The sequence below is a fragment of the Equus quagga genome, chromosome 8, assembly GCF_021613505.1.
Source record: "Equus quagga isolate Etosha38 chromosome 8, UCLA_HA_Equagga_1.0, whole genome shotgun sequence".
Taxonomy (NCBI): Eukaryota; Metazoa; Chordata; class Mammalia; order Perissodactyla; family Equidae; genus Equus; species Equus quagga.
The window spans coordinates 54,445,195-54,457,207 of record NC_060274.1 but is presented as its reverse complement, the minus strand read 5'-3'; the positions used below and the strand labels follow the sequence as shown (position 1 = coordinate 54,457,207).

General features: G+C 35.3%; 1 protein-coding gene across 3 annotated transcripts in view; it reads left to right on the top strand.

Annotated features, from left to right (window-relative positions):
- Positions 1–12,013, top strand: part of SEMA3D (semaphorin 3D) — a 185,788-nt gene that overhangs the window by 78,363 nt on the left and 95,412 nt on the right. For all 3 annotated transcript variants that reach the window (XM_046670512.1, XM_046670511.1, XM_046670513.1), the window contains exon 3: positions 4,296–4,456. In XM_046670512.1, coding sequence (XP_046526468.1) covers positions 4,296–4,456 — 161 coding nt within the window. The remainder of the gene's footprint in view (positions 1–4,295; positions 4,457–12,013) is intronic.

Sequence of the window (12,013 nt, the reverse complement as noted above, 5' to 3'; positions counted from 1 at the left end):
CATGTGCATGATTTCCATATTTAAACTAGTGGAATAAGTGAATAATCATATCTTTGCCTCATTTATTTCAGAAGTAATTAGCTTGTAGATCTTCCAAGAGTATATTGCTAGAATGAGAGCAGGAATTTGAGGGCCTGGATGATTGAGTCAGATTATAAACCGAGAAAGAGGTGGTAGGATGATGAACTGCTAAAAAGAATGGTTCGAAAGAGTGATAGTGTGGCTTAGGTCAGAGGTTTGGCAGAAAGAACAAAGAATACATTTAGGACCTAGAGGTAAATGCTGCGGTCATGTGAGGGAAGGTGGGGCTGGTTAAGCACCTACAGAGCAGGCCTCCTCTGAATGGCATGTGTGGAGTAACACACTCACCCCACCAACCAAGGGGGGGAAAGAGATAGAGGTCCTGTTCAAAAGGATCGTAAACTTTGGATAATCTTAAAAATCACGTGCCTGAGACTTGTCAGTTTAGGAGAAGAAAAAATAAAGCTCTCAAATATATTGTAAGTTATTAGTCATTAAGGTTCATGAGTTTGTAGCCTGTGGAGCCAGAATGCATCTCTGATTCCTGAGGTCCTGGGAGTGTGTTAGCCATAGGTGTTAAGGTGCAGGCTCTGGATTTAACTTTTCTTCCTGGGCTTTAGTTGATGATCTCGTGGAAACAAAATTGACTTTGCTTGGTTTGGCAGAAATGCAAGAAAGATAAGCTGCTTGGGGAAGAGGAAACCTGTTCCAATCCCAGTCCCAAGGTCTTTTCAAAATGTGTGCATCAGCCCAAGAAATTTTCATATGTAATGCTTAAGTCTAATTATTTAGTTTGGCTTCAAAGGATTGACGAAGCATACTTTAATTGTTTTGATGCTAACATTGTCACAGCCAACATTAGATCATTCTGAAATGATAATACTTCAGGTTAGTCACTATTTTTGCAGCTGTTTTTCCTTGTCAAATTTGTTTGAAGCTAAACCCAGTAGAAGTGGTTATGGTAAAAGAAAATAAAACAAATGACTATGTCAAATTTGTATTTATTTTACTCACTGTGTACGTAGAAACAAAAAATGAGATGCAAAATCCTTAAACATCTCCCTCCTCCTCTTGGCATTGCCATAATTCACCATCTTTTAGAGACTGCTGGGTAGTCTCCCTGCCCCTGCCTTTCCCTTTCTCGTCCATCCTCAACACTGCAGCCAGACTTATTTTTCTAACACTCACTTGTAGTCTTAATCACTTTCCTGCATAAAACCTTTTAGTGGCTTCCCATTACCTATGTATTAACCAAACTCTCCAGCCTGCCGTCTCAGGCACTGATTATCTGGAGGTTGCCTTTACGTCCAGCCTCACTTCTCAGTGCCCCCACATATTCTCTATGTTCCAGTATGCCGAATACTTCAATTCCACAAATATCTGTTAAGTACTTAATTTATCTCAGACTCTGAGCTATGTAGGTGCTGGGGATTCAAAGATAATAAGACATAGTCTTTGTCCTTAAGGAGGTCTCACTCCAGAGTAGGAGACGTACTAAAAATACCATGTGTGAGTGCAACATACGGTGATATCTGTCCTTGTATATTTTAGTGTTCTTCTGCCTGGAATAAGCTGTTATTTGTCTCTTTCCTATAAATCTTCTATCTGTCCTTCAAGACTGTTCTCATTTATAACCTCCTTTTGTAAGGTGATGAACGATTAATTACTTGAAAGCTTTGTTAACCTTTTGTGTATACTTAGATGAGAATTTATTTCACCTATGTTGTGTTTTATTTACAGATCTATTTGCACATTGACCTGTAAGCCACTTGAAGGCAGGGCCTACTCATCCCACAACCTTAACTACATGCTCAATACTTAACTCGTAGTAGGTGCTTATAAACATTTGTGGACTGAATAGCTTTTTAATATTATTGCAACATTATAAAACAATACACACGTTCTAATTTTCATAAGTCAGATTTAATGAAAGATGAGACAATATTTTTCTTTAATAGAACTTATTTAGATCAACTCAGAGTTTAATAATCATATTCAAAATAATAATTAGTATTTATTGAACTTTTTCTACATTCAAGGCATTGTTCCAAGAACTTTATGTAAATTACCACCTTTAATCATGAGTTGAGAAATACTATGACTTCCTTTTTATAGATTTTGTATAGAGTTTAAAAAATACATCATCATCGTTATAATAGTTGATAGTTACATAGCACTTACTGTGTGCCAGACACTATTTTAATGCTGATCATATATTAAATCATTTACTCCTCACACTTACATGATTTATTACATAGTTTCTATTTTTATCCCCATTTTATAGATGGGAAAACTAAGGCACAGAGAAGTTAAGTTTCTTGCCTTAGATCACACAGCTAGAGTTATGAGGCTAGGATATGACCCACGTGGTGTGGATGTAAAGCTCACACTCTCACTCATTAGGCTAAGACTAGTTTCATTTTGTAATTAACATTGCAAAGCATGGTTCAAAGTAGTTGATTATTATCTGTGAGCACTTGAAATAATAAGGATTTATATCATATACCCTACTTTCCTCTATTAGTTGGGTCAAGATATACTCTTGGAAATCCCCTTATATACTTTCCATTTTGCCTATTTTGTTCTTTGTTTAAACAAGAAGAAATCCTATGGAAGATATAGAATCGCCTGAATGAATAAAAGTTGTGTGAAACATTTTCTCTTGTTAAGGCTTTAGGTTATATCTGTCTTATCTGTTCTGTTGGTTCCATTCTTCTCTCCTCAGTTCTACTTTAAAACCAGTTTGGAATGTTTATTGGATATTAGCCCTGCAAAAATAGGCTTACTGCATTGGGAGATGCTAAAATATATTATTCCATTCTGTCTCTGGTCTGAAAAACTATTAAAATTATGTTTAGCTTAATAGAAAAATAATTAGTATAGAGTTCAGACTTCCATCTTATGTACATAAGGCATGATTCATAAATATTAATAAGACATTTATGTTTAGTAAAGCCACACTCATTTGAGATAGTATTCTCAAAGACAGATAGTATTCTGTCTTTTTCAGCGTACAGCCTTTTGTTTTGTCAAAACTAAGACAAAAATCTGTGTAAGTTACTAAGGGAAATAATGTTTAACCATTGTAAGTTAGAAAAAAGAGTGAAAGGAATTTTCAACAATATGAAATAATAATAAAGTTCACACTTGATGGATGGAATATATAGGCTTTAAATTTAAGGGACTCAAATATCCATTTTACAGAGGTTGAAAACCGCCAGGATACATTTTAGAAGTTTCTTGATGCCTGTTTCTGAGACATTATCTCTTTTTATCTTTCTCATCAATTAATAATGAATTGCTTGAAAATAATGATTTAATTTCAAAGTCTGGTAACATACAGTGGACTTTAATACATGATGAGTGATATTATTACCTTATTGGTATTTATTACTCTAGGGTTGTAGAAATGAGAGAGTATGATAAGTACTTGGGATAAAATCTATTGAAAAGATGTGGGTTCCTGTAAACCCAGACCTAAATTTAAATAGGAGTCCATCCATGTCATAGTTATAAATGAAACAAAGAATTAGCACCTACAGACAAGTGTCAAAGAGAAGGGGAGACTGGGACTAAGGTTATATTATCAGCTCTGCCACCACATGCTTTTGTGACTTTAGGGCATGTGACTTCACCTTGCTGGAATTAAGTAACTTCCTTTGTCAAATCATGAATTTGCATTAATTGATTTTCAGGGTCCCTTCCCACTTCACAGTTCTGATTCTATTACTGGTTCAGGATCATATCTCTTTCAGAATCCATTTTCTTGGCTTCAGCCTCTTTGTCTACATCTTCCTGAATATATGAAGTAAGCACGGTGTAATCCTCCAAACAAGGGCATCAGTCTAAACACTATCAAAAGTAGGAGGGGAAGAAATGCTATGAGATTTATCACACACTTGGTTTGATGCTTATTTTGCATATATTGATTAATTTAATCAGTTTGAAAGTATTACCATAGGTAGATGCTTTAATTTATAACTTATGATGAATACAGGTTGTGAAATATTTTGCATTTATTTGCTTTTGAATTAACATTTTATATTTATTTTAATATCATTCATTTGTTCATATGTAAGATAAATATTGTATCTACAAATATGATAAATTATGTGTATTTCTAAATGAGAATGTGCTAAAAACTGTATATTATATGCATATATCTAATTGGAGTTTTCATGCTGTATATATGTATTTACATAGTAAGACAATGTATGTGTTGAGGCAAATAAATATTTTGCTTATTAAGAATTTTTTCTTTCATTTTCCCATAGACTTGCTACTTTCAAATAGCTGTATTCCCTTTTTGGGTTCATCAGAAGGACTGGATTTCCAAACTATTCTGTTAGATGAGGAGAGGGGCAGGCTGCTTCTGGGAGCCAAGGACCACATCTTCCTGCTCAGTCTGGTTGACTTAAACAAAAATTTTAAGAAGGTCAGTTTATTTATATATAGTTGACTGGATGCATTTATTTCCTCTATACCCTTCTCTTTTGTGTTAAGTGACTCAATGTCAAATACATGTCAAAAAAATATTGAAAGAACATATTGCCTCTGACATGTTTTGGATTTTTATGGATTAAAGTACATATACATGTTCTTTGTTAAGAGTGAATGAGTATGATACTAAAACTTTTGAAAAAATGAATTAAAGTCATGAAAAATAAATGGATACTATATTACTCCATAGAAATGCAAAGTTTTGAAGAGCTGGCAAATGAAGTATTCAGCAAGGCTTAACATTTATATCTGTAGCAATTATTGTAAAATTAAAATTTTTATTAACTTTCAATTAACAAACATACTGTCAATTGATAGTGTGACTATGGTAGCATTTTAACATTGCGCTGTTTTCTCCACACTCTCATTTTATATCTGAACAGGTTTCTCCTATGGCCCAGTCACACTCAGATAGTGAAGATTAATGATGTCCCAACCGTGGGCTCATAATCTTTCTACTAGAAGGAAATATATACTAGTTATTCAAAACACAAAAAGCAACTCCTGCTGTAGGCTACATTTTCAACTAGGACCACAATACCCAAGGGAAAGAGTGCCACACCTTAGGCCTTGTCAATTATTCTTAGCTAGTTCTTCAGCAAATATCAATATCTATGCAAGCAAGATGAGTGCCAAGACTAGAAGGGATTGAATGACTGATAAGAAGACATAATAGATAACATATTCTGCATCTATTAGGCATCTTTAATTGGGTTTTCTTTTTCTTCTTTTTCAGAAGTATTGCCAAAGAAATACTAGGAGCCATTGCAAGGTTTTAGGTCAATAGTTCCCAATATTCAATTAGTAGATGCTTCTTCCCATTCAAAAAGAGTTGTTTCTAGATCCTTTTAGGACCTTGAAGCTTCCACATAGAGTTCATCTACAATGACCACTTTAACTTAACCTTCTAATTTTGAGATGCCTTTAATAACTAAATATCAGTTGCTAAGTTATTTGAATATTATCAGCACTCAGGGCTTTAGTCTACATAGGCAAAATATTTATCTCCATATGTGTTAATATTGCCTAATTACACCTTCATTAGAAACAATGGTTTTTGCTTTTTAGTCATGTAAGTTTGAAGTAGTTCTTCTGCACATTTTTCACTAAAGTTCACCAAAGGAAAAGTAGTTGTTTCTTATGAGTCTTCAGACCTCATAAAGAAATAATCTTTGAATGCAAATGTATATACTTGCATTTCATGTAATCTGTGTTCCCAGAAGAAAGAATCAGAGCTAAAATATTGCCAGTGGTTGTTCTCGACTTGTGTTAAATCCCCAAAATACTTACAAGCTTATAAAGTTATCTTATTTGAAAGAAATTATAATTATTCTATTATCTGGATATTGTTTACAGTAAGGTGAAATAAGCAGTTGATTATGTGCTAGAATTTGAAAAGCTTACCCTCCATTCTGCCATTCTAGCCCTGTTCCGTTTATTCTTAAGGGTGTATTTTTTCCTTAGGAATTTCTTAAAAAGTGCTCCTACTCCTAGGAGAGTCTATTGATGTTATCAACTAATGTCTCAATCATCAGTAAATATCTTAGCAGGGGATGACTATTTTTATGAAAGAAGGCAAAGAAAATCTTTGTCAGCTTTGCACTTTTGCTTTAAGAGATACATGGCTAACAAAGCATTTTTCGAAATATATCTGTTTTAGTACAGTAGCAAAAAGCAGTTCATACTTTTAAGGGAATTTGTTCTTGTGTTGTTTCTGCCTTCAGGCGTTGGAAGAAAAAGTCCATTTATCTGAACCAAGTGTATTAGATCATTGCTTAAAATAAATTCTGATAGCGTAGCTTCCTTCTGTGACTATTTTAAGCAAATCTCTCTTTGGCCATATTCCATGCTTAAATGTGCTAATATTTAATAAAATAAATGTTTATGAAATTTTACTTTCCCTTATGATGTTAGTGAAATAAACCGTTATTTGAACACACTATAAAATTAGAGCCTGTACTGTGATTTTTGCTGCCTAGATGATTTTTCTTTATCTTTATAAACTATGAAATTCATAAAGGTGTTATGTATGCAAAGGTAAGAATTTATGTTTATGTAGGTATCTGCATTTAAAATTTATATAAGTCACTCCAGTGCTAAAAGGTACTCTACAGTGGCAAGTAAGTGTCAAGATTTAGTATTTTAGCAGTATTCAGACCTATGTGGTTTGCACTGGCTCAACGCCCTTCGGCAAAAATCCAAACTCTTCTGTGGAAGAAACTACTCATGTTGGGACTCTGGGGGGCTGAAGGATGTCCTTTGTACTCTTTAGAGTTAAAGCAATCTACAACACATAACTGAGTTATGAGTGACTGATTGGGAATTTTCTCCTCTGGAAAATTTAAAAAAAAATTTATTGAAAATATTCAAGTGAAGTATCAAAATTTAGGATATATGTTTACTTGAAGTTTTTATACAAAGCTATGCCTATTGAGAAATAGCCATGACCATTTCATATTTGCCGCAGGCCTTTAGTGTGGAATCACCAGAAATTATAGGAAAATCATTTACAAAACTAACTCATTAATAAATATTTGGTAATACCCTTCTTATTATCTTTAGTCCGTTTAGACTAGATTTTGAGTCTAGTACAATGAATGGTGCAGGTATATGCTCAATAGACTTTGATGAGTATTTACTGTAGAGGAAGAAAGTCAAAATTAGACCTTTCAGGGCATTTCTAATCTCTAGAATATAAAAATTAAGTAGACTGAGCTGATTTGTTTTGTTTTGTTTTAACTCTCTGACATTTGGATAAGAGGGATAAGATTCTGATCTTTTTTTTTTAAGAGGAAGGACTGTTTCTATAGTCTGTATTTCTAGAGAGACTTAATAGACTGAAGGGCAAGTATAAGCACCTCATGGGGATGTGATACCTCACAATTTAAGTAGGCTTTTCCGAAGTTGGCCCGTAAGGCCTCTCTTCAGTTAGGGAATACCCTGTGGATTCATCCCCGGGACAGGTTTGGGACAGATGTGGACATTGTTTCGACATTCTCTTTCCCCAACACTAGACCAAATGGAGCAATTAGAACCAGCCTGAAGTGAACACATTCCGAGGGAAGGACAGGGATCTAGAACTGTAATTACCTCTCCTGACAGTTGTATTGTAGGTTGAATTCCCTCAGAAGCCAACTATGAGATGAAGAATAGTTTACAGGATGTTTGTAAGATAGTGTTCTTATGCTTGGGGTCAACTCATGTGAGAGGGTAGCTAGGGAAGTTGTATCAGACAAAGGGAGAACTGTGATGCAGTTCCCACAAACGCTTCAGCTGACAGTCCAGCCTGATAAGGTGGCAAACATTTCAATAGTTTCCTCTAGCATAAGTCATAATACTATTATTCAACTGGGTTTATCTTATAAAAGAGAATCTCCATTTTTTCCATATCTGTTTCATTCACCATGACCATCAGTGTTATCTCTTAAAAAAAATAAACATCTGATCGCATTTCATCTCTGTTTATACACTTCTGGTGTTCTTGATTTACGAGGAAATTTAACGAATTCCAGATTTCTGTTGACTTCGAAGGCTCTTCCCAACCCATTTCCACCCTGTGTCCAGTTCCAGTTTCATTTTTATCCACTGTTCATTGTTCCCTCACTTGCACTTTACTTTCTGCTTCTCTCTCTCTCTCTCATTCTTTTACTGAAGCTGCCCTACTAGAACTTGTCGAAATAATTTTCTTTCAAATTTTGTGCCTTTGCTAAAGCTTTCCGAAATTGCCGTTTACTTTCTTGCTCATCTCACTCCTAATTCTGAAGGCACTTATCTAATTTTACTCTTTTATTGCCTTTTGCTCTCCAAGGCTTTCTCGTCCTTAGGAGACATAACTATTTTTTGTGTTTTCTAAGGCGCATTGGTGTTTAATACCAATGTCAGATGCCCTATCTAATAAATTACCATTATTCATTTGTGTAAATATATCCTCCATGCAAATTACACACTCCTTGAATGGTAGGACTACTTTTCATGCACTTCTGATTCTGCTTTAGCAGATAGTACAGTGTCTTACACATAAACACTAAATAATGGATTTCTTCAAGTTTTTTGAATTGCTGATTTTGTTATCTTTTCCTCTCTTGGATGTGAGATCAATATATTACTCTTGTCAATTAATATGCTGTCAGCTTAGAATAAAAGACACCTATCTTGGACTGGTAAAAAATAAGGAAATTATTATTATTATATTATACAGTAAGAATAATCTCCAGGGTTTGGGTGCCCACAGAGGTAGTAATATCATCTGCTTAAGGATCATATCAAGGACTCAGCTCTTTCTGTCTCTTCTGTCTGCCATTCTCGGTGTTGGCATTATCCTCAGGTTGGTAGGAAGATGGCTGCAACAGTTTCATGAGTCACATCCAGACAAGGAAATATAAAGGGATAAAAGACAATCACTTATTGTGTCGCTTTCTTAGGATCACAGAAATGTTTCACAGAACCCTGCCTCACGTCTCATTGGCCAGGAACATGTCAAGTCCAGTTTTTAGATTGGACAGGGGGCTGGAGTGACTATGATTTGCTTACCTCAATCAATTACCTTAGGTAGAAGAAGGGTTCGGGAATCAATCACATTGATCACTGCACTTACAGAGAGGGTGTAGAAAACCAGCTTTCTGAAAAAAATAATTTACTTAGGGGACTGATTTTTTCTCATTAACATAGGTTACCAGAGGCAAACATAAAGTTTTCTCAGCCAATCAAAAAAGAAAGGTGTATGTTGTCTATTTGGAGAGAATTATAAAGATAAGCTAGTTCTACAAGGAAATTATCTGGAAGGATTTATTTTTCTTTCAAGAGATAGCCTTAGAAGGTATTCACTGCAAGTGAAAATTCTTGAAATAATTTATTTTCCTCTACTCCGCATGGTAAAAATTGAAAAATCTGCTAAGCTTTGCAAATACTTCTCTTGCTTATGTAAGAGTTCATTTGCCTCTGTAAAAGTTTTCTGTTGTTCTTTATTTAATCTAAGCTTATGAAATCTAAACTTTATAAAATCTAGGCTTCTTCAGATCTCTTCAAATTTGCTGATCTCCTGTAAGTTTTCTTCCTTCAATATGGTGATTGTTGAGGGGTGACGTCAGGAGGGAGTAGATTACAGTTTAACCCAAATTCAACATTATATCATTATTCTGTAGTAATAGTATTTAGCATCATCCACTAAATAGTTAATGTACAGAGAACATAGTTTTTAAAAATCAAGTAACTAAGTATGACTTAAGCATCATTGAATGTATTTCCTAGCAGAATTATATCTACAATAATGCTGCTTTGATTGATTTGCTTTTATCAGTCTCTGAGGTTGAAACCAATTATATGCATTTGTAGAAGTAAAACTTGGAATACTTCTTGGTGACTGAATTTTGGATAATTTTTTTCTTTTCTCCTTTTACATTAGTCAGTATTTATTTTTCACTTTTTCATGAAAAACTCATTTGAATGTCTACTGTTGGCACTAAGAACATTGTAATAGAAGACAAAGCTCAAGTCTTCTCATTGCTTATGCCCTAGTTAGGGGGAGAGGGCATAACGCGGTTAAATGAGTTGTAAGGTAAGTCAGAAAATCCCTAAATGTCTGAAATAATGAGACATGCATATTGTAGGAATTCAGGGAGGGGGAAAAATCACATGTTGTGCATGGGATTTGAACTAGTTCAAGATGGATGGGTAAAATTTGGCTTGTTGTTAACTGGTTAGTTCTAAATAGTTTGCATTTTGATTTGGAACTTGAGGTTTATTGTTTCCTTGTTTGGTTAGGATGAGGAAAAAACGATTGAGAAATGTAGAAGAGAATCGTTTCTGCACTCCATGTGTATATTTCTCATAATTTAAATTAAGGACACAAGATTTTCCTTCCCCAGCCCTTAATATCCTATCCCATCTCTAGAGTCAGAGGTAGTGTATAAAAAAAGAATTTTAATAGTCCTTGAGAAAGGTAGTCAACTGTAGATGGACATTTATATCCATTTATCATTTATTTATAAGTGATGCTTTAGAAACCTGTTCAGTGTAGGCATCATAATAATGAAAGTGTTTGACATTTGTAGAATGTGGTTTAAGGATCTATGGTTTCTAAACAAATGATTCTAAACTACCTGACATCTGTCACTTTGACTGCAAGTGAACATTCCCCACCTCAGCCAGCCTTGAGTAGCCCTAACAATAATTCATATAAAATCCAGAGCCTTCTCTATGTAAACTTTGGGAGCAGTGTATACAAGCTGAAAGTGTCTCCCTCTCTCTTTCTCTCTCACGTGTTTTAATGGAGTCATAGTTGACAGTAAAAAAATGTCCAATACTCTCTGGTTATGTTGTTCAGTTGGGCTTTTGAGTTAATGAATTGTTGGAATCCTTCCACCTGAAAATGTTACTCATTTTAGAAGCAGTTCAAACCATGCATGGATGGAGTGAGTCTCTAAACCAGCATGTAAGCAAACAGGTCACAAAGGGAATGACTTATTAAACTAAAAGTGCTGCTTTTGTAGCTATATTATGCAAGCATTTGTTTCTTAGTTTTCTTTCTTTTTTCTTCTCTCTCTTTTTAAGTGGGTTATAGAGAGACAAGTAGACCAATGAGAAATAAACTTACTCTGAGACCAAAATTATTATTTATTTTACCTACTCATCTAACAGCAACTGATATGTCAACCATGGAGTGTAGTAGTAAACAACTTTATTTTCCCTCCCGTAATTGCTTTCAACTTACTCTGTGGGACTAGTTCTTTTCCTGGACCCGTTCCAAAACTCCAGCAGGTCCTATGGCTTGTGAGATCACTCTTAGGTAACACAGACAGTTGGTATCCAGCAATTAAAAGATCCAGTTCAATGTAATAAAACTTCCAACCTCACTTAAAATTGAACCTCTGCTCCCTACATGTGCCCCCACTGGGCATGCCATGTGGGGGAGGGCTCCCAAGGAGGGAAATGTTCAGAGGCTTCCTCTCTCTTGTCTCTACCTAGCGTTCCTCCTCTTCTCTAAGCTTGATAAACACAGTGTATGACCCTCTAGAGTCAAATTAGGAAGGAAAAGGAAAGGAGTTCAGAGAAGTGTCTACTCTACTGTTATTGTCAGAGGGACCTCACTTCTCATCTTCCTGGCCTTGTCAGACGCTTAAAAGTGACTTTTCTTTCATAGGCAGCTTTGTGAGTTTTTGGAATTTCCTCTTTCTGGAGTTCTGTCCCTTGCAGTTCTCTAGATAAGCGTGACTGCATTTCTCTTCTGACTAGTATGTTCTGATTCTTTATCCTGAGGCAAATTGCAATTCAGCCAGGTAGGTGTTAATTTGCGAAGTCTTTTCACTCAACCCTCTTGAACAGGATGTCAGGTGACCTCATGCCATCCCATTTTTGAGTGAGCACAGCTCCCATCTGTTCCATGGGAAGCCACCGCGTGTATTTTCCTGGAGACTCTGGAAGTTCAGGATGATGCCAATATAGCCTTTGAGCCTGGCCTCTGTTTTCATTGCAGCTTGTCCGTCTCTCTCTGGTC